This window comes from Lepisosteus platostomus, chromosome 8 (assembly GCF_059453375.1).
Source record: "Lepisosteus platostomus isolate fLepPlt1 chromosome 8, fLepPlt1.hap1, whole genome shotgun sequence".
Taxonomy (NCBI): domain Eukaryota; kingdom Metazoa; phylum Chordata; class Actinopteri; order Semionotiformes; family Lepisosteidae; genus Lepisosteus; species Lepisosteus platostomus.
In genome coordinates, this window is record NC_142618.1 from 11249349 (window position 1) to 11273743 (window position 24395).

The 24395-nt window shown below is 38.5% G+C and overlaps 1 protein-coding gene across 1 annotated transcript in view; it reads right to left on the bottom strand.

The window, feature by feature from the left end:
* The window catches only part of xkr4 (XK related 4), a 120781-nt gene that overhangs the window by 25786 nt on the left and 70600 nt on the right, over nucleotides 1-24395 (bottom strand). The window contains exon 2 of the mRNA XM_088642437.1: nucleotides 9655-9854. Within this exon, the coding sequence (XP_088498563.1) occupies nucleotides 9655-9854 (200 nt within the window). The remainder of the gene's footprint in view (nucleotides 1-9654; nucleotides 9855-24395) is intronic.

Below are 24395 nucleotides of genomic sequence, written 5' to 3' on the forward strand. Positions count from 1 at the left end.
ACAGATTGACAAGCAGAACAGAACAGAAGCAAGAGCTTGCTTCCTTTAACCTGACTGAGTGAAAGCACAAAATCCCATAAAACCATATCATTCTAAATCTTCTATTTTTATATGAAGACAATAGTGACAACGGGTTTGCAGATGATATATTTGTATGGAATAAAATATTAAAAAAGCATAAATAAAACCATGCAGGTAGGATTACATCATGTTAAGTCTCTCATTATTCTAGTCTTCCATCTGTTACATTGTCAAGTTTCAAGCTGTACTTTCAATAATGATGGTATATACAGGTACTGTATTTGTCTATGCTTTATTATATGCAAACATCATAACAATTATCAGTAACAAAATGAATTGAAAAATATTAAGAGGAGGTAACCAGAGTCAAGGCTTTAAGCCAACGTTTTTGTAAAATTATATTTTTAAGTGACCTAGAATGCTGACATAATGTAAACTATGCTGTATGAAAGTAAAGTAGCTGTCCTTCAATTGGTGAATGCTCTCAGAGGAGTTTAATGTTTGTTTGTAGAAGTGCTCATAATGGATGTTTTCCGGTTGTTAAAGAACTAATGTTATTGCTCTTTCTGTGTGCTCCAATATTAAATAGATTATAATGCAAATTTTACAAGGGATAAAAAGATAACTTACAACTTCCTGACAACCTTTCCTTTCTACTTACAGATCATGTTATCTTTAGGAAACGCTTAACAGAAGTATCCTGAAAATTGTTTACATAATGTTTTTATCATTTTGATCTCTTCTGATTGATAAAATTATTTCTCTTTCTTGCACTGAGTACTTGACAGACATTAAGGCTACATAACTATTTTAAATATAGCCACCTTCCAAATAAAACAGAAACATTCAGTTACTTCTGCACTATATGCTCTGGAAAAGGTTCAAATCAAATATCTAAATCTTTTTGCCCTGTTTCAATCTTAACAATAAAAACTAAGCTGTTCCACAGATGGAATGTCAGAATTACAAGTATGAAGTTACTGTACCTTGCTAAATGGTTCTACTTCCAAAAATTAAAAACTACACTCACAATATGTCCACCACTTACAACTACTACTTAAACAAAAAAGACTCTGCTATAGTACTGTAGGCATACAGTGTTTTGAGCAATCAAGCATCTTGTATTATCTAGGCTAAAATAGTTCAATTACTGGAGGCATATTTAAAGGTTTCACAACATATCCTGTTTGGGTACTGTAGGCCAGCAGTCAGGTATTCCCAGGAGAAAACCACTCACACTGGCAAGGAAATACATAAAAATAAGACGTCCTGGTTTATTCAGGGTTATATCCTCAGCTAAGCACCCAAACCACCTCTGGGTCTTTCCCCAGGGAAAAATACAAAATAAAAAAAAACTGTGCTCCTCAAAAATTCTCTATCCTTATTGCAAACTGGGTTTTTCCTGCATGCAAAATCAAAGATAAGGTGATTTTTTTTCTTCCGTCTACCTCTATTAGCACTCATTATCTGGTCAGAATACGGTCTTTTATAGTTTCCCCTCTAATCCCTCTCTTTTTTTACAACCCGCGTGTGCACCTACTGGCTGCGAAACGAACCGGTAGCACCAACACATTTCCACCCGCGCCTTAAAAAAAAACCAATCCGCGATCTGAACCAACCTTGTCTGTACGCGTTTAGTTAGAAACAGTAATAGACTACTCTGTCACAACAGGTTTATACCTTTAGTAATTATTTTTTTTCCTGTTCCTCTTATGTGTTTGAGCCGATTGGCATATGTCCGGGAGAGTTCAGTATAACAGTGAAATATTATTAAGGACATCTCTTGAGAGAGGCACATTTCCAGAATGGATCCAGAAGCTTTAAAAAGGAAAATTAAAAGTGATTGGGCTTTTTTTGTTTGGGGTGGGTAATTCGTTTAACAATCCCCTGTACTCTATCTTTTTAATAGAACAAATTCAGAGAAATCGAAATATTTGTGTAGTAAAAGTACGAAGAAGGGGACTGGGAGACAGGCCCTGTAATCTGCAAAACAGTCCTCAATAACTTGTCCACTACAGACTTAAATTCCATACAACAGTTAACAGCAAGGTCTTACCGTAGGATTTGGCTTTTCTTTGCGGGTAATGGTTCCCCAGAGGTGAGAAAGCACTGACAACCTGTGTCCCAAACTATGTGTATAGAATGCAAGTCACCATTAATATCACATCCGCTTTGTTCCAGATTTTTCTGATCTCATTTTCCAGTTTTAATCGGTGCTCCTAGCAATGGGATTTAACCATGGGCTAACTTGATGCGTTGCTCTGGACTTCCAACCTACTGTATGTAACAGTTGCCAATGGCCAAGAAGCTTAAAATGCACTCACTGTATCTGAAATTACTAATGTACCATCTGCTGTATCTCATGTGTTTTCATATGTGTTCACATGTTTAAAGTAATTTTACATGCATTTTGGGTATTTCAACTGCGGTGCCTTTTGTGTTGTATGTAGCGCTGTCCTGATCGAGTCACTGCTACTACAGGTCTTGGCTGGGGCTCCAGCAAGTGATTGGTTGCTGACACAACCTTCTCTGGAAGCCTGCTGTGATTATTGCGGACCTGAAAGATGATTCTCCTTATGCAAGTGCTTGTAGGAAATGGATAGCTGACAGGAGAGTCAGCAAAAACCCGCGGGATGTGGACAAACACGCACCATGAAGCAGAACCAATTCTGCAGATGACATCCGATTCTGGTAAAAAAAATGACATTCTTTCAAGGGAAAACACAAGAATGACTTGCTCAACACAAGGCCACTGCCCTGCTTGCTGTCGCTGTTCTCAAGAGGGAGCAAACCTAGTAACCTGGCAACAGCTCTGAAATTGGAATAATTGGTAAATGTGTACATTTAGAGGAGACTAAAATAAGTCTAAAATAAATATACGTTCGAAGTTTTCCGTATGTAATGTACAGTACCTGCCTGGGGACTCGTGCAGTATGGTTTTACAAAAATCATTTCCAAAAAACTAAAAATAATTCCAGGGGTGTAAAACAGCAGAATAAGGAATACATCAAATATATGCTGTACCAAATAATAATGGAATTTCTTGCAATCAAATGAAGATGTGCTATAATCTTCAAATAACATTAAAAAGTAGTCCTTCACATTGGGAAAAAAAATCAGTGGAGTTAGAGCCGTCAGTTCAATTCCTGACCTGGGGTGCTATCTGCATGGAGTTTGTATGTTCTGCCCGTGTTTGTGAGGTTTTTCACTGGGTATGCCCGTTTCCTCCCACAGTCCAGAGACATACTGGTGGGTTAACTAGCTTCTGGGAAAACTGGCCTGGTGTGAATGTGTTCGTGTCTGTGTGTGTGCCCTGCGATGGACTGGCGGCCATTGCTTGCTATGATAGGCTTCAGCCCAAAACTGTGGCCTTCAGAATGTTTGAGCATTTGTTCTTCACTGGTGGTTTGTGTACTACAATGTGTAAATAATGGTAAAATAAATTCAGCTTTATTGTAACGTATCTTGATTTCAGGCTGTATGTTGGAAAGGGTGTGTTTTCCACTTTCTATAGGTACTGTAACTTCACTGAGTTTACATCTGCTCTATAGGTTGTACTTTATTAGAACACATACAAAAGGCACATCTGATCTGACGGAATATTTGATCTGTTCTATATTTTCAAGTTACAATTGAAATCTACTGTACTGACAAATTCTGATGTCGTGCTTTGCATATGCATCTCAGACTTTGATATATGTTTTGCAAAAAGAGAACTCAGATTATTGTCCTTTTAGACACTGTATTATTATTACCTACTACATTTTACCATAGGTTTTTACAAAGGATTCACAAAGGTTTACTCTTTGTGATGTGCCTCATGATATACTTTTTATGTTCAGTTGGTTTATTGGGTTTTCAGAGAAAACAAAGAATATCTCATGATACCATGTACAATAATGAACAAATGTGAACACTCATCGTGGTATGACAGGCATGGTACCTAAACAAACTGTATAAATCCAACAATAATATAAAAACGGGAACAAAGGACAAGGACAAAAAGGAAACCAGACGTGTGAAAGAGAGTCGAAGGGAAAAAAAAAGTAGTGAAAGGACAGAAGAGATCTACAAGGTCTTCCATAGGTCCGGCTCAAACTGCAGGCTCTTCAAGAAGTTTAAAATGGCCTGCCAGCCAGAATAAAATTTTGCAATTGAGCCACAGAGGGAAAACCTAATTTTTTAAGGTGGCAAAATTACATTACATCCCGGTATATTATATGTTTTTTTTTTAATGAACAATTTATTATGATGCTAATATACTAACATTTCTGTTCAAGGGGTTGTCGTTCTGATTGTGCATGTGGGGTATTTTATGTGATATACCTACTGGATTAAAGATGTTTACAAATCTTTGTAATACCCAAAATGTATTGAGCTGGGATGAACATTTTAAAATAAAACAGGTTATTATCCTGTTGCCAAAGAATACTAAAGTAGTACAGTACTATCAAAGCACCACTAATGTGAACAGTAAAGGGGTATGGTTTACACATCTGTAAAAATGCAGGTGAATATAAAAGCTCCAGATGTATAAAGATGTTTATGGTCACAGAAGGGCTTGCAAAGAACATGCTTCCTAAATAAATTTCTTTCTACCTCTCTCGTGAAAAATGTTATGGTACACCATGCATATTGAACAATCCCTCTAAATATTAGTTCTTTATAAAGAACAGTATTTTTTCCATTGTGTTAGATCTGAAACCCTTGGTAATTATACATTACTGTAAAAGCCTAGAGTAATTCTCAACTACTCTTGATGTGCTTTGATTTTCCAAACTGACGTGTTTGGGTTAACATCTGATCTTTGTCTTCTGCACTACATAACTGAGAATAAACAAAATATACTAACACTAATTCATTCATTCATTACAAACAAGTAATGTAAATGCTCTCACTTTCAGCAACAATCTGTGTTGTAATATTAGGAATATTAGGAACATACAGTACTGTATGTGTTTAACAATTTTGTTGTTATGAAATTACACTACAAACCCACTTGTTTGTTAAATCCATTAACATTTATCCATTGTTCAATGGATAAATTGCTTTTCAGATATGAGGAAATATCTGCTTCATACTGTTAGTATGAGTCCCTTATAAAAGCATGCCTTAATTTCAGTCTGATTAATTAAATTTAATTTTTTTAAGTAATAAAAAAAATCTTATTAAATAAGACACTATTCTTTTAAGTGGGCTTATGCACAGATAAAAGCACATTTCATTTTTTTAATAAATCTCTTATCCAAAATTATTCCGATTCCTATGGTCTGGATGAAAGTCCTACAAACTGACAATCTCTATAGTCCTGTGGCTAAACACAGAAGTGTTAGTAATATTTCGATTAACAGACCTGCAAATCTTCATTAGTGCATGACCCAGGGAATGAACTTACAACCCTTCTCTTCAGGAACTTTTCATTCATTCAGATGGAAAGCAGGGTGGAGGGTAATTGCAGTGTTACTGTTGGAAGGATTGGGGAAAAAGCCTTCACTGCTTATCTTGGTTGAACTGCTTCACAATGTGAATTGCTTGAAGAACTGAGTTAAACAGAGTTAATGATTTTCTCTTGGTATTGTTCCCCCTCAAGTGCCTTGGCTGTCAAAGTAAGTCATAAATTCCAGAAGACAAGAGGTTGATAAATACGCCGGCCAGGAGATTCTTCTAGTCTCTTTTGTCACTTCTGATCTTCATACTTTTTTGCTTCCTCATACTGTAACTCCAGAAGGTCTTATGTCTCCCTGAAAAGATCAGGGAATCTAGGTCTTTGACAGCTCGATCTAATCCACAGCTGATTTTTCTGGAGCACTCTGTTTCAGTAACAAATAAGATGACAGTAGTTCCTGGGTTGGCATTGTCGATAGCTGTCAACTTCTACAGTTGTACCCAAATAAGGTACGATATCATAGGTTTACCAAAAATCACCATACAGTATACAGCTGCCCTACACAACATGCCCATAAACTACTATACAGTACCAAGGACACTGCAACATTTCAAAATCAAATTTAAAAATACCTTTATGGCAAGGTATTCTGATACCTTAAGCTTTGTAAAATGTCATTAGTTGGAGAACTATTAAAAAACTGGATGGACAGATGCCTGCATATAGTATATTCCGAAATCAGGTTCACAACATTTACAATATCATGGATAAACATGGATTGTTTATCCCTAAAATGTCAGGATATTTATTTTGATGGTTTAAATATTTCGTGAAAAGGGGCATTACATGGAAAAAAGATTTAATGAACGTACACTATAAACCAGGCTTTTGTAATTGGAGGACAACATACAAAAAAAACTTACTTCAAATATACAGGAAGTACACATGGGAAATGTTATGTGGTGGTTGCTGTATAATACTCTGTTCATTTCATGCAGATCAGTAAGACTTATGTTTAACATTTGCATGTTAAAATTAAAGTAATAATAACTAACAAACCTTGAAAACATTAATGAAGAATGCCACTATATTCTTGGGGGCTTTGGAAATACTGTACCTTTGTGTAATTCAGTGTTCCTGAGGGCTGCACCACAGGTAAAGTCTATCATGCGATTTATTTTCCCTTAATGAATCAGGAAGTAGTTCTGGTAACAGTGAAAGTAGAGAGCTCCATTAACCATCCTGTATTAATTCCCTTTTTATAAGGCAGAATTCCCAAGATTGTAATTCAACCTGTGCCCATCAGCGTGACAGGCAGCTACTGTACTTAAGAGCTGTGTTTATGCTAAAAACAAAAAAAAGCTTCACAGCATGCTTTGAACGGGATCTTTCATTTTCCACAGAGGAAAAGTAAATTCACCATTTATATGTCTTTGCTCTTTTACTGTCACAACTGATTCTATATTTTTCACATACACTACACTGTTTTCTTTAGAACACAATTCGACTGTCATTTGTCCCATGAAAATGTAGGTGACAACGAATTATCTGCCTGTTTATTCAAATAATAGAAAGGTTTCTAATTCTTTTAAAAATTGATACTATGATTGATGGATTTGCTGAGTGGGATTTGTGGCTGGTTGTTCATTTTTCCAATTATCTAATTTGAAAATTGTATAGTACGTCACCGGAGATGCAGCATGACTGAGCAGTGGTGCGTGCTGTGTGTGAGTGCAGTCGCCAGAGATGCAGCATGACTGAACGTGGTGGGTGCTGTGTGTGAGTGCAGTCGCTGGAGATGCAGCATGACTGAGCAGTGGTGCATGCTGTGTGAGTGTAGTCGCTGGAGATGCAGCATGACTGAGCAGTGGTGCATGCTGTGTGAGTGCAGTCGCCGGAGATGCAGCATGACTGAACGTGGTGGGTGCTGTGTGTGAGTGCAGTCGCCGGAGATGCAGCATGACTGAGCAGTGGTGCATGCTGTGTGAGTGTAGTCGCTGGAGATGCAGCATGACTGAGCAGTGGTGCATGCTGTGTGAGTGCAGTCGCTGGAGATGCAGCATGACTGAGCAGTGGTGCGTGCTGTGTGTGAGTGCAGTCGCCGGAGATGCAGCATGACTGAGCAGTGGTGCATGCTGTGTGAGTGCAGTCGCCGGAGATGCAGCATGACTGAACGTGGTGGGTGCTGTGTGTGAGTGCAGTCGCCGGAGATGCAGCATGACTGAGCAGTGGTGCATGCTGTGTGAGTGCAGTCGCCGGAGATGCAGCATGACTGAACGTGGTGGGTGCTGTGTGTGAGTGCAGTCGCCGGAGATGCAGCATGACTGAGCAGTGGTGCATGCTGTGTGAGTGCAGTCGCTGGAGATGCAGCATGACTGAGCAGTGGTGCGTGCTGTGTGAGTGTAGTCGCTGGAGATGCAGCATGACTGAGCAGTGGTGCATGCTGTGTGAGTGTAGTCGCTGGAGATGCAGCATGACTGAGCAGTGGTGCATGCTGTGTGAGTGCAGTCGCCGGAGATGCAGCATGACTGAACGTGGTGGGTGCTGTGTGTGAGTGCAGTCGCCGGAGATGCAGCATGACTGAGCAGTGGTGCATGCTGTGTGAGTGCAGTCGCCGGAGATGCAGCATGACTGAACGTGGTGGGTGCTGTGTGTGAGTGCAGTCGCCGGAGATGCAGCATGACTGAGCAGTGGTGCATGCTGTGTGAGTGCAGTCGCCGGAGATGCAGCATGACTGAACGTGGTGGGTGCTGTGTGTGAGTGCAGTCGCCGGAGATGCAGCATGACTGAGCAGTGGTGCATGCTGTGTGAGTGCAGTCGCTGGAGATGCAGCATGACTGAGCAGTGGTGCGTGCTGTGTGAGTGTAGTCGCTGGAGATGCAGCATGACTGAGCAGTGGTGCATGCTGTGTGAGTGTAGTCGCTGGAGATGCAGCATGACTGAGCAGTGGTGCATGCTGTGTGAGTGTAGTCGCTGGAGATGCAGCATGACTGAGCAGTGGTGCATGCTGTGTGAGTGCAGTCGCTGGAGATGCAGCATGACTGAGCAGTGGTGCGTGCTGTGTGTGAGTGCAGTCGCCGGAGATGCAGCATGACTGAGCAGTGGTGCATGCTGTGTGAGTGTAGTCGCTGGAGATGCAGCATGACTGAGCAGTGGTGCATGCTGTGTGAGTGTAGTCGCTGGAGATGCAGCATGACTGAGCAGTGGTGCATGCTGTGTGAGTGCAGTCGCTGGAGATGCAGCATGACTGAGCAGTGGTGCGTGCTGTGTGTGAGTGCAGTCGCTGGAGATGCAGCATGACTGAGCAGTGGTGCATGCTGTGTGAGTGCAGTCGCCGGAGATGCAGCATGACTGAGTAGTGGTGCATGCTGTGTGAGTGCAGTCGCCGGAGATGCAGCATGACTGAACGTGGTGGGTGCTGTGTGTGAGTGCAGTCGCCGGAGATGCAGCATGACTGAGCAGTGGTGCATGCTGTGTGAGTGTAGTCGCTGGAGATGCAGCATGACTGAGCAGTGGTGCGTGCTGTGTGTGAGTGCAGTCGCCGAAGATGCACGTTGGCTCAGCAGCAGTGCACACTGTGTGTTGGCTTATATCCTAGCATATAACCTATTCTACTCCTAGGGAATTAAAGGTACAGATAGATTCCTGGTTTTATGTAACTTACAAAAACAAAATGAAACAAACTGAAAACTAACACGCTTAGGCACCTACTTATAACTTGCTTACATAGTATCAGATCTTTTCTAACCTTCCTGGAGGTACTGTACCATCAACATGTCCAACATCCCAATCCATTAGCACTACAATTTCTGATTCCAGATTTAATATAGTCAACCAATTTAGTCAGTGTCTTTGTGGTCTTCCTTTGAGCCCCACTGTCAGTTGTTCCCAGGGACTATCTCACATTTGGAAACATAGTGGTTAACCAAAAACAAAATACCACAAGAGTGCTTACTGAAACACTGTTTTGAGTTTATTTAAGAAACATGTCTGGTGTCGATGCCTTTCATTATAAGCAATCGAGTTCATTCCAAATCCCAGTAGGTTCCAAATGTCAAATTCCAAATTTCTACAGTAGGTTGTTTAAAATGCATAATGTGTACAATCAACTAAAACAAACCACAATCTTTCCCCTGTAAATAACCAAAGTTATTTATAGGGGAAAGCGCTGCATTATAATTGAAAATCAATCTTTAAGAAAGCTGAGGTGTATTTGTTGTGGAAGAGCTGATACACATTATTCTTACCTTGGATTGCCTGTAACCTGCGGGTCTGGATGATGATGCAGAGCTGCAGAACAAGCTGGGGAGCACTCTCTAGAAAGGTGGCCAACAAATGCAGCATACTGACGTCCGCATATTCGTACACCATTTTCCAATAAAAGCGCCATCGGTCATGATCTCCACTCCGACGGCTCCGTATGCCAAGGTATATAGTGTGGAAATACCTATAAAACAAACGAATTGACCTTCTCAACATGATACTTGCAGCAGTTTTATGTTATACACATTGTATGTAATTTCTACATTTGTTCAGAATAACAATTTTGTAATAAACTAGAATAAACAGTACTCCAACACCAAACTATTTTCGCAAGTTAAAGTGTACACAGATTACTATTCAATCTTGGCAGCCACTGACAACTTGCCACTATTACAATTATCAATACTATAGCATCTTCAGCATTTATAGCAGAAAAAAATACTCCAGGCTTTCAGGTTCAGAAACTGGCATCATCAATGAGGTGATGCTGTATGCTGTGCTGAAACTGCCACTTACACATTTAAGACATTCCCCAGTACAGACAAGTCACAATTTAACATTTCTGTATGATTAATATTCCAAGGTGTATAAAATTACAGCCTTGCACAGTACATCAGTACAGCTTCTCCACAATTATCTCCATATCCCCCTGAATCTTAGAATTATTGTTATGTTATTATTTTTTATACTTTCACTCTACAGAGAACTGGGAACCTCTTTCCAGTGTATATAAATGCTCCAATAAATGACCTTATAGCTTCTCTCTAAGGCCAACCAGTGCAATGAGGCAGGTATAGGATTTATGCGTCCCAAGGTGTATCTTTTAAAGCTTCTAACTTAATGTAAACAAATGATGCTTACGCTGGCCTTGAGAGTCACATTGACCAGCATTAATAGACCCCAATTCCAACTGGATGGCAATATTGACTTCCAGCTAAAGGCCCACGTAGATTATCTTTCAGCAGTTATAGCAAATCAATCTATTTGCACCAAGAGATTGGGGATTACAATGATTCTACCAGCACAATGCCTTTGTTCTGCTAAACCTTCTCTTTCAAATCAAGTGAAAGCACAGAACATGAGAATGAAAGGAGAGCAGGCCATTTAACTCGCCATGCTTATTTGTTTTCTAAGTAGCTTATTGATCGGAGGTTCTCTTCCAGCCACTTCTTGTCTTGAGTTTGTAAGGGAACTGGCTTCCATTAAATGGCTGGCAGTTTGTTCCAGACTCCTGCCACCCATTGAGTATCTTTCTTAGGGTCTTCATTATGGGTATGGTTACATATATCTCCTCTATGAGCTTGGCTAGAAATATTACAATTCTGCAACTGTAAATAATTAGACCAACTATGTGGAACAAAAATCAGAAGATTAAATGAGTTGAGGAGCCCTGGTCTAAATTGAGGGGTCTAAAGAAAGCATGACCTCTTTATTATCTTAATGTAAGCTTCATAAATAAATAGTAAGTTGAGGTGGAAAAGGGCATCTACTAAGCAAATAATAATAACAATGTTGCTTCTGCTGACTTCAAAATCTGTCTATTATTGTTTGGAAAAAAGTATTTCTTTATACTCGTATACATTAGTTTATACATTTGCACATACTGTTCATGTCTGTGCAAATGCATATGCAATGCATTATACATGTCTCCACAGTCTTAAATTGTGTCTAAATCTTTTTGTACAAAGGTCTTTGTAGAGCTTCCCTATATTAAAATGCAGTTTGGAAGTCTGTGCTTCAGAGTTAAAAACAGCACCTATGGATACTGGTATCTACAGTATTCACCCCCCTTTCAGCGGTTTTCCTTATTCATGCAATGCAAAAGAAGTACACACATTTTTAAAATGAATATTTTAACACAAAACTGAGCCATTGTATGGGTGAAAGAAGTCAAATTGCAGCAAATACCAACAAAAAAACAAAAGAACTAAAATATTTTGATTGCATAAGATTTTTATCTTCCTTACTACGGTAGACCTAATTTAGTTCATGGGTACAAAATTGCTTTGAGTTGCACAGTTAAGATGAATGGCCTCTGTCTGTATGCAACAATAGTGGATATTAGTAGATAGTGGTTAGATCTCTTTAAAGTCCCTCAGTCAGTGAATTTCATGTAAAGATTCAACCATGAAGGAGGACCAAGGAGCTTTCAAAACAACTCAGGTAAAGCTGTAGAAAGGCACAAATTAGGAGAAGAGTATAAAACACTTTCAAAGACATGGAATATTCCACTGGGAACTCTATAGATGATCATTAATAATAATAATAATAATTGCTTACACTTATATAGCGCTTTTCTGGACACTCCACTCAAAGCACTTTACAGGTAATGGGGACTCCCCTCCACCACCACCAATGTGCAGCATCCACCTGGATGATGCGACGGCAGCCATAGTGCGCCAGAACGCTCACCACACATCAGCTATCAGTGGGGAGGAGAGCAGAGTAATGTAGCCAATTCATAGAAGGGGATTATTAGGAGGCCATGATTGGTAAGGGCCAATTGGAAATTTGGCCAGGACACCGGGGTTACACCCCTACTCTTTTCGAGAAGCGCCCTGGGATTTTTAATGACCACAGAGAGTCAGGACCTCGGTTTTACGTCTCATCCGAAGGACGGCGCCTGTTTACAGTATAGTGTCCCCATCACTATACTGGGGCATTAGGACCCACATGGACCACAGGGTGAGCGCCCCCTGCTGGCCCCACTAACACCTCTTCCAGCAGCAACCTTAGTTTTTCCCAGGAGGTCTCCCATCCAGGTACCGACCAGGCTCACACCTGCTTAGCTTCAGTGGGTTGCCAGTTGTGAGTTGCAGGGTGATATGGCTGCCAGATAAGAAATGGAAGCTGTATTGTTCTACTCAAACACTGCCGGGGATCAGGTTGTACCTCCAAACTTAGCACCCAGGCTATAGACAAGGACATAACTGGTAAGAGATTGCACTTTGAAGCCACCAGTGACTTTGGAAGAACTGCAATGGCTAACTACTTAGCTCAATGGCTAAGATGGGAGGCACTGGCCATGAATCAGCTCATTAAGCCGGCAGCCATATATACATAGCCAGCAGCCATATCACCCTGCAACTCACAACTGGCAACCCACTGAAGCTAAGCAAGTGTGAGCCTGGTCAGTACCTGGATGGGAGACCTCCTGGGAAAAACTAAGGTTGCTGCTGGAAGGGTGGGGCCAGCAGGGGGCGCTCACCCTGCAGTCTATGTGGGTCCTAATGCCCCAGTATAGTGACGGGGACACTATACTGTAAACAAGCGCCGTCCTGCGGATGAGACGTAAAACGGAGGTCCTGACTCTCTGTGGTCATTAAAAATCCCAGGGCGTTTCTCGAAAAGAGTAGTGCAACTCCGGTGTCCTGGCCAAATTTCCCATTGGCCCTTACCAATCATGGCCCCCTAATAATCCCCATCTATGAATTGGCTTTATTACTCTGCTCTCCTCCCCACTGATAGCTGATGTGTGGTTAGCGTTCTGGCGCACTATGGCTGCTGTCGCATCATCCAGGTGGATGCTGCACATTGGTGGTGGAGGGGAGTTCCCATTACCTGTAAAGCGCTTTGAGTGGAGTGTCCAGAAAAGCACTATATAAGTGTTAGCAATTATTATTATTAAAACAGACCCATCTTAATTCCCACATGGAGTTTGTAATAAAGCACTTATACGATACTGCAAATATCTGTTGAATATGTCAGCAGATGAGAGAAGACTTGAACTCTTAACTGCAGTAGAGTGATGGGGACACTATACTGTAAAAAAGGCGCCAGCTTTCAGATGAAACAAAAAACGATGTTCTGACTCTCTGTGGTAATTAAAAATCCCAGGGGCTTTCTTGAACTGATTAGGGGTGTTACCCTGGTGTCCTGGCCAGATTTCCCTCTGATTTCATGAATTGACATCATACATTTCCCTACGGGATTAATAAAGTATTATCTATCTATTTTATCAATCATGGCCTCCTAATAATCCATTGGCTTCTTTACTCTGTTCCCCTCCCCAGTGACCGCAGATGTGTGCTCATCATGCTGGCGCACACTGACTGCCATCAAATCATCCAGGTGGAGCTACACATTGGGGAGTCCCCATTACCTGTAAAGCGGTTTAAGTAGAGTGTCTAGAAAAGCACTATATAAGTGTAAGGATTGTTGTTATTAGTAGTAATAGTGCAATGTTTTGCAAACCCAACATATTTAATCAACTAGTCAACCATCTCTACTAACAGGTGTGGTGGTGAGAGATACTGTATATGCTGTGGGGTTGCCTCACATTTTCGGGGACTGGAAAGTTGTTTTATATTTTCAAATTATACATATGCTTAAGTATATTTGCATTAGAAGAAAAAATTAGCATGAGGGCAGCATGGTAGTAAAGCGCTGGGGTCCTGGGTTGAATTCTGGACCTGGGGTGCTATCTTGTGCAGGGTGTTTGTGTTCTCCACGTCTTTGCATGAGTTTCCTCTGTGTGCTCCAGTTTCCTCCCACACTCCAAAAACATACTGGTACTGTAGGTCAATTGGCTTATGGGAAAACTGCTGTGAGTGTGTATGTTCCTGCCTGATGGACTGGCTTCCTGTCCAGAGAGTTTCTCACCTTGTGCTCGTTGGTTGTATTGGAAAAAGCAAAATGGATGGATTAATTCAGGACTTCTAACCGATACCAATATCTACAGCCTGTAAGATACTCATGGCGACACTGATATTTTATGAAAATATTGAACACATTTATGCTAGCAAGACCTAATTTAAATGCTCCAGTATGATTATTTTATATGTATTAACATTAAAAAGTAAACAGAGCTTTGAGGTTACAGCCCACCCCCACTGTCAAACATCACATTCATTTTTACATGAATGCTAAATATATATATTCACAGCAACGCACTGAGATGTGAGGAATCATCATGAGGAAAGCATCATGAAAGCTTACTTTTCCTGCGTGCTGTTTTATGTGGAAGGTTGGAACACATCATTAAAAGATAAAATGGAACCATGTCATTCTCATGGGGCTTAATGACAAGCATTCATTTGATATTAAAAATAATTGGGAATTCCCAATAATGCATTATAGCTTACTTGTTTACATACAGTATATCTACCTTATATTATGGGTATTAGCAATATACTCAAGCAAGTAATATTTTTTGCAAAAATCCTACAGATTAAGTTGCCCACTATAGTTTTCTAGTTTTCTGGCTGGCAAGTACAGAATTAACAGGGTTAGTATGCATTGTGTTAAGTAACAAATTCAAAAACACATTAAATGCCAATATATGTATATACAGTTCTAGATATTATTCGATTAATCGATAGTAAGAAACTATGCAGAGGGACTAATTCACATATTAATTGAAACAATTCAAGTTCTTGTGTGTCTTGTGTGTGAAAATATTTAAGAATATATAAAAAGAGTATAAATAACAGGAGGCTGTTTAGGTCCTTTGCCTGCAAACAGCTAAGTGATATGAGGATATTAATACTGTTTCTTATAACATAACAAAGTAACTTTAACCATAATTCCACAACACTTTGTCTAAAGAAGTTCCTTCTATTCTCAGTTTTAAAAGCACATTCTGACAATATATTTTCTGTTAAGTGCTGACAAAAATTGTACACAATATTCTGAATGAGGTTTTACAAGTACTGTAACTTGTACAATTTGAACACTCCTTGAGATCATTTCTACACTTTCCATATTTTAACCCATTCCATGTTTGTTATTGCTTCCTCATGTTGTCTAGAGAGTTGTTAACATACACACCTTACCCTTTTTTCAGAAAAAGCTTCTTCAAGCTCAGTGTTTTCCGAAAAAAAGAAATATAAATCTGTGAAAATATATGGAGAATGAAATAATACTTTTTATACATGTATCTGAACACAAATATCAAAAATGTCAATGTACAGTATATCAGAAACTAACAGTTGAGAGAATACAAAGCAAATATTATCAATCAATATTATCAGATCAATTAGAGGTCATCCAGTAGAAGAGGTAGGACGTGTGGTGTGAGAATTGTACTGGTATAAACCATTCTCCATCTCTGATGCCCACTACTACCAGTTTGTGACCATCAACCAATGAACATTCAAATGAATATACTGTAATTTCATTGAGATAATTGAAAAAACAAACAGGGTTTGTTGTAACATTAATTTATATATAATGTTTAGCTGAGGTCGCAGTAGTTACAGCTCTTGGGTACTGGGTTTGATCGTGATTGGAGTTTGCATGTTCTTTCCCTCTTTGCACTTTTTTTTGTCGTTAGGTATTGCAGTTTCCTCCACTTTTCAAAGACAAGCTGCAAAGGTTAACTTGCATGTCTTAATTGTTTCTATGGGCTTGCAAGTGCCCTGTCATTTCTCGTCCAACGTGTGGTGTTCTCATGCTCTGTGGTTCTAGGTTAGGCTGCAGTCGACCTGAACCTCACTAGGATTAAACAGCTTGTTGACTATGAACGGATGGATATTTAGCTGTAAATCCTCCACTGATAGACGAAGGCCTTTGTCAGATTTTTCCACTGTCCTCCCCACTCTGTCTGGCCCTTTGATACTTTAGACCCTAAATGCTTATAACAATATCACTTACTCTTTGTGCTCTGTTTTATTACTCTTTGAAAACAAAAGTTATACAGAATTTAATAATTATGCTATCCCCACTGATGTAAATAACATTAACTTACAAGAGGCCAGCAATTATATGTATTTAGTTTGGATAACATCACCAACAGAAAAGTGCATAACAGGCTGGATTGTTTTGGGAAGACTACAGTAGCTGTGATTCTAATGGAGAAAACAACTGTGCACATCAAATGTAAGGTTGAATCCTGACCCTTTGAAGGTGAGACAAAGCACACGCAAGAAGCATGTAAAGAAGAACAAGAACAGACACATACTGTTGTGTGAATAGTCTGCTGAGTGCACAATGCAGCCACAGCAGAATTCATAACAATAAAGTATGAAGCAGTGAGGAGGCCAGGGCTGTCACGGTAGGAACCAGACTATAATGAGTTGACATACAGAATGAGTTAAGGGCTAGATTTGGAAGTGTCACTTGTCTAATGTAATTATAATTCTTTTAATAAACCTAAAACAATATGTGATATGCGTATGGCAGTCGGCCAAAAGTGTTTTAAGATTTGTCAAAAAAAGGAAAGCATACTGTAAATACAATGTAGTTATACAGTACTTTCCTTTTAACATATGAAAACGAGAGCCATTTACCATTTTCATAAATATAAACTGTCAACGTTTGTAAGACCTTCACCTCAATCTATGCAAAACACAAGTCTCTGAATATTTATAAGTAATGATGTAGAGCTAAGCTTGTTTCTGTGAATGTTATGTGTAATATATTATTTGTTAATACAGCATAAGTCTTTAGACTGACAAGTTTAATAAAACCTTTCCCTTTCGTGTCTTTAGAATGCTTTAACATTTTACTGTTTACAAGCAAGTAATTTTTTTACATTTGAAGGGTCTCAGAAATATCAAATTACAATACAACTTTTGTTAAAGTACAGTGCATACAGGTACAGTACTTCTCTCTATAGCTGAAAAAAGCATATGAGATGCTCAGTCACATCTTTTGAAACTTAAGTCACATGTTTTAAAATCCCAAACTCAGGCCAAACTGAATGTACTGTAGCATATCCCTTACAGAAAGGCTTGATAATGAAGACAGTATTATTGCAAATCATGAAGAGATCACTTACTGTACACCACTTTAAAATTAGACATTAAGAATGTGTGAAGTTCTTGCCGAATCAGCACTCAGTAGATATTGTATCCGTCAACAAATCATTTTCAAACCACACACAGTAACACTGATATTGAAAGAAACTCATTAAACAGAGGTTTTCATTGTTTTCATTCATATTCATAAGCCATGAAAAGCACAGCAGTATACACTTGTTTTTAACACGTGTGATGAAACAAAAGATGCTTAAGAGGTGAATGGTGGAGCAGGGCACCCTGAACAGTGCATTCACGCCACAGAATGAAAGGATGCCACCCAGCTCTCACGAGGAATTATGGAGATTGTTAACACTGCGGGAGAGAGGATTTCCTCGTACATAAATTGAGTAAAGCCAGATAGCACCTGTCATCGACATTAGCTTGAAGACCTGTAAAGTGACGGGTGCAACAACATCTGAGAAAAACGCAAGAGCAGGGAACAGTTTATGAGAAATTTACAAGCTAGAGATGACAGTCATCCAGTCAGTCTGAGAAACTCAGTCAGGTCTTTTAATTCCGCAAGGATCTGTGACACAGGTCAACTTAAGAAACCGCAAATTAACATTCTTTTCTAAGAAAAAGCTCTCTTCATGCTAGTTGTACCATTACTTCAGGGCAGGAATGTTCTCTTCTTGGTTGAGTGGCAATGCTTCAACCAAATGACCATCCCTGTTGACAATTGTTTTGATTAGCTTTGGAGCTTTTCTTAATTCTACTTGTGATTGGTCATGGTCGTAACAGGGTTTATATGAGTCAACATAACGTTTGTCTGTCAATTCCCGAGCTGCTGTCAGCATGGAGTGAGTATGATCTCTCCATGTTCACATGTGTCTCTCTGGGTGCTCCAGTTTTCCAGAGTTCAGAAACATGCTGGTAATGTAGGGTCATTGGCTTCTGGCTAAGCTGGTGCTGGTGTGTGTATGTACTGTATATGTGTCCTGCACTGGACTGGTGTTCCTTTCATCTTGCCTTGTACTTGTTACTTGCCAGGATAGGCTTTTGCTTGTTCTTGGCCTTATATTGGTTAAACCGGTTAGAAAATGGTTGAATATCTACAATGGCTGAAAAATGAAAAAACAATAGGGAAATGCCTGGAGGCGCTGGGAGATGTTTTAGGCTTTTGAGAAAAAAGCTAATTACGCTGTGCACATAATCCACCAGCACATAGTACATAATATACACATGACCTCCATGCTACCTTTATTTTTTTAGTAAGTAATAAATCCCTAAATTACAGTAAACATTCCTTTGAGTAGTGATTGCCTTTTGTATTGATATTGTTGTCATCATATCTAATGCTATCTTTTCTTTTTGCAAAAATCAATGTGAAATTGTAACTTTTCAGTAACTGCACCTGTTCTTAATTTTATAAGTAAGGTGAACAAAATAGTGAGCAAATATAGGTAAGAATATTACCTTTCATCTAATCCTACTACTGATTTCTCTTTCCATTTTTTCACACATCAAGTCAAAGGCAGCCATTATATAGATATTATATCCACAAAAAAGCAGAATGAGAATGTCATAAGACATTTCCGTGTAGTGCTCTGACTCGAGGAGAGCTAATTAACACCAGTGAACTCATCACAACTGCATGTTTTTAACATAATCTAACTTGAAAGGGTGGTATTTACTCTACAATACACACTAGAGTAGAGGAAAACTCTAATTTAAAACCTTGTTTACACTGAATTTTTTGTCTTGCTTTGCAGCCCAAGGAAACGTATTGGACCTTCCATTACCATTTCTCAGGAAAATTATAAAAATATCAATAAAAATATCAAATATAAAATTATCTTATTGTACCAGAAAGATATCGGGCAAAGACAAAGACTTCTCAGACAGAATTTTCTCCTCTGAGACCTAACCAGTTTAAGTTGAAAAAGCAGACATTTTTAATTTAAAAAATAACACAACTTAAAGTTATGTGCCATTGAATATCTCATCTCAATATTGTAAAAAAATATCTAAATGTAAGCCTTTTTGTTTTTTAGATTACTATAAGCCAAACCTTTTCACCATGGAAGACAAGTTTATTTTATTTTTTTACAAATCATGGATAAAGAGGGCAAAGTGTAAAGAAATATAGCTCCAGTTACAGTATGACACCAATGTAGTCTACATTGGAAAATTAGTCAAATATACCTTCATGCATTCAAACATAACAAAAACTAATATTTTTATTAGGTTTCTCTGAAAATATTTCATCACTGTTTAATAAAAGTCCAGCTTGCATCAATCACACTATGAAATATTAATGATGTTTGTTCACCTTTACATCTTTACCTTGTCAATCAAAAGGCCCCAATTAATAATGTCTAGGTTTACTGACAAAAAGATACATCAAAGACATGCTGAATGACATACATTTAAAAGGAACCCCCTGGTTACAAGATGCATATATAAATCTTATGCAACATGACACTGATTATACAAAAGGTTGATGACAGCCCAGCACCACCCAAACAATTCAGAAACAAATGTCCAGTTCTTTAGTTTGGTAACATTGTAGTGAGTGTGTGAGAGAGGTGAGATAGAGCCAGCAGCTACATCACCCTTCAACCTACTGAAGCTCAGCGGGTGTGAGCCTGGTCAGTACCTGGAGACCTCCTGGTAAAAACTGAGGTTGCTGCTGGAAGAGGTATTTGAGAGGCCAGTAGGGGGTGCTCACCCTGGGGTGAGTCACGGGGACACTGTACTGTAAAAAAGCATTGTTCTTTGGATGAGACATAAAACCATAAAACCTTGGTTTTGTGTGGTCATTAGAAATCACTATGGGTGTTACCCTGGTGTCCTGACCCATTAGTGTTCACCAGTCATGGCCTTCTTATAATCCCCTTCTATGAACTGGCTTCATCACTCTGTTCTCCTCCCCACTAATAGATGATGTGTGGTGATCGTACTGGTGCACTATGGCTACTGTCACATCATCCAGGTGGATGCTGCACATTGGTGGTGGTGGAGGGGAGTCCCCATTACCTGTAAAGCGCTTTGAGTGGAGTGTCCAGAAAAGTGCTATATAAGTGTGAGGAATTATTATTATGCAAAGGGACAAGTAATAGGTTTATTCCATGCTGAAAAGAAGAACATGCTGTTTTCTTTCTTCTCTTTTCAGCATGGAATAAACCTTTTACTTGTTCCTTTGCAGCCTACGCATGCTGACATAGCTACCCACCTTTATTACTATGTCCAGTTCCGTAGTTTGGTTGGATCCTAATGAATGTCAGAGAGAGGAGAGAAACAATGTATGAAGTTTTGGGCGTGACTCTCCTAGTTTAGGGAATCCAAGAGAATAGGCAGCCCAACCCCCCTCCTTTCTCTCACTATTGGGGTGAGAGAAAGATGCAAGATAGGAAGTCCTTTGTGTGAGATTCGGGTGAGAGACTAGGATCTACAGTACCCTTCCTCCCAAACTTCTCTTATGAGTTCCATAGAGCACCAGACTCTTGTCTATCCTAGATTGGACGCATCAGCCAACTCTGGACACATAGTTTAGTTGGTCATGGGACACAATCATCTCTGACTACAAGAGATACCAAAATAAAATAATCTGGGACATCATACGAAGAGTATTATACTGAATCATACTGCATTCACTTTTTTTCATTTAACATTGTTAAATAACCTCTTGAGATGCAACAACTCAATACAACATCTTTCTTATAAGGACACTGGATTAGTTAACAGATCAGCAATCTAAACTCTGGTTTTCTGGTTTTGATCTTAATATAAAATGAATCCAGAGAGACATTCATTAATGATAATATGTCAAAATTCATTTCTAAACTTGTTACTTTTGAGAGAAGACAATCTTGCTGATAAAAAAAAAATAGTTTCTTTTGGTAACAAAGATATTTCGCCTATTATTACTGTAGTTCACATTTTGAATATACAAAACATTATTACATTTTGTGTTTCAGCTTCCTTTTTAGGTGTATAGATCATTTTAAACATAAAAGTGGGTGGGAATCATTTTAATTTTTCACTATTAGTATATGAAAATATTAATTGTTCACACTTCTATGTGTTAAAAATAAACTTACAAACTTAACTGTTTATTTGCTGTATGTTTGCTCTACGTTTGTTATTTTAATCCTGTTTATTGGGTAATGTCAATCTGTATATTAGGGTAATATAATAAGTTGATTATCTTTGTCAATACTGTGTTTCATCAGGGAAAGTAGCTGTAAAAAATCTTTAAATTTCTATTTAAAGTATTTAAGATGAAGAGAAACTTCCGGAACATGACAAGATCAGGATAAGTATTTGAAGTACTGTAGTTATGATCCTTCCCAGACAAACTAAACAACAACACATTTAAAGCCAAGCAGTCAGAACAGCTGCCCCAAAAGAAAGCAAGTTTCAGTATTTTGCTGAAGTGCAGACAGAGCAGTGGGCATCAGAATAACAGAATGCCACAATAACATTTCTGCTTTGTCAGATTTTCAGGGACAGATCTGAACAACACAGTGATGAAAGAAATATAAAGGGTGATGACGCATTTTGCCAATGCATGTTACTAGTAACTTGTCATGTTCACAATTTGTATCCTTAAAAATGTGATAACAATTCACTGTGACCTTGTAAATCACCAATTTAGTTTTAAAGAGGTAAAAATAAAACTCTTCATGTGTTAACATACTGCACCATAATATACCTTTATAGGCATGGCTGGTGTTGTAACAGACGAACAAGTTCTGGATCCCGAGATGAAATTTAAACAACTGAGTTTATTGCATGCAAGGAACAATAAGATCAAAGAAGTGTTCAGAGAATCGTTGTAAAGCTCCAGTTTAAATAGCAAATTTCAGCCATTTCTGATGCAAATTGTTATTATGATAATGGTGGGAGGTCACCTGTGTTCGGACATTCTCCAGACCTTGAACACTTTTAGTGGCTGGTCTCTGCTTCCCATGGTTAGGGAGTCTCTAGCTCACACTTGGAATCTCTTATCAGTTAACTCCTGTACCTGCCATAACTCAAAAGTGCTAAGCATGGAATGTCTTGTACCAAAAGAAGTCTTTGTGAAGAAAGAAATCAGTTTTTTCACATCTTACTGTGTATCTTTCTTCAGCTGGTAACCCCAACATTTTCTCAGCTTCAAATCTCCACAAATTAACACATTCAGATACCTGACGCCAACATGCTCTTCAGCAAAGCAGCTTATTAATGCTAAATTAAAGTGAACTTTGGAAATTTGGATCCATATTGTACATATCTGTGCACTCAAGTAAGTATAACAATATTTGGAATTGAAACTACACTATTTAGAAATAAAATGACACAAAGATACACCTTATTGATTTTCCAGGCAACAACCCAAAAGTCCACAAAAATATAGGATACTGTATATCACTCCAACCTAAGGGTATTTGAACAACTTTAAACTGTTAAGAAGTTCTACAACATTAGAAGAGAATGTATTTAGGCAAGCTACCAACATTAAAAAAGGAGCCCAATTAGTGTGTCTGTAGCTTAGGGCTCTACTTAATTTCCACTTCACACTACAAAACATTTTATGTGCAATTCATTTGCTTAAAACAGTGTCTTGCTGTTCAGTCTTATGTTTTTAATGAACAAAATCAAAATAGCAGTTAAGGATTGCGTATGTAAAATGTAATCCTTTAAATGAGAAAAACAATGCACCTGCTTGTTTGTATTACAAAAATAAATAACTTAATGGCATAAAATTGTTTTATGTATTATAAACGTAATCAATTTAATGGCATATAAATCCAAACTGTGTTCGACAGAGGGCAATTTAGAAGGTAAAAGAATGACAAACGGAATAAGGTAAGGGTAAAGTTAGTAAATTATAGTATTTAGTAATTTCTAATTTTTCATAGCAAGTACATTTTTAATCCTCAAATTAAGGTATAAACAGACTTTTGTTTGTTATTTTTATGCCAAATACTGGAAGTTGTGTATTGGATGTTATTTATTAAAATAAAATTAATCACAGTGAGGAATTAAACATACACAGCATACAAATACTATACTGTTACTGTTTGTTAGTATTCATATTTGCAGTAGTGGAAATGGTGGTGGTGTTGATAGTATTATGTTTGTGTCTGTAATCAAAGCACATGCCTTTCCATTATTCTATAAAGAGGAGATCTCCCTCCCTGGTCCTAGAGAGTCCCAGTCCACTAGGTTCTGTAGGTCATCACTAAACCATAAATTTCTAAAGTTCTGGAAAAATTCCAGTGTGGTGAATATTAACAGGTGATTTGATAAATTAGTTGATATACAGATCAGCTTGGACTAAATTGTAAGTACTCTTCGGCTTTCAAGAACCAGAATTCTCTCTATTGATCAGATAATGTCAATTTATATGGGACCAATAGTTTTCCGAAATAGCTGCCAATTTCAGAAAACAGCTGACCTATAAAACTAACCAGGTTGAGGCTAATGACGTATTCTTTGCTGTGCAGACTGGCATTAACTAAAAGAATATTATACTATAAAGAGGAAAATATACTATGGATTTATTTAGCAGAAAAAACATATTATTTCTCTGCATTATTATTATCCACATTAACAGCTTCTTTGATTAAATGTGGGCAGCAGTGTTTTTTTTTTTAGAAAGGTGAAGCTTTTGAAAGATGAGCCAAACATGGAATGTCTTTGCTTGTACTCTAAGTTGACTGCAAAGCCCACCTCAACCGAAAAAAATGCAGAAGAAAATGTGACTCGGGAAATTCCTTACATGGACTTGAACCTAAAGGTGCATCTATTTAATATACCCAGGTAGTGTGCAGCATTAACTAATCTCCAGATATTCAGTGAATACTATAATAATGAGTCCCTATTTGGCAGAGGTAGCTAGGGGTAATCATATCATAGTTCCATAAAACTAGGCAGTGGAAAACAGTATTTAACTAAAACCACATAAAAAACATTGTAGAGCAAGCTCCTAGAAGTGATAAACACCCTAACAGGAGAAATGGCCTAGATTCTTATTTTTATATAACAGATGGATG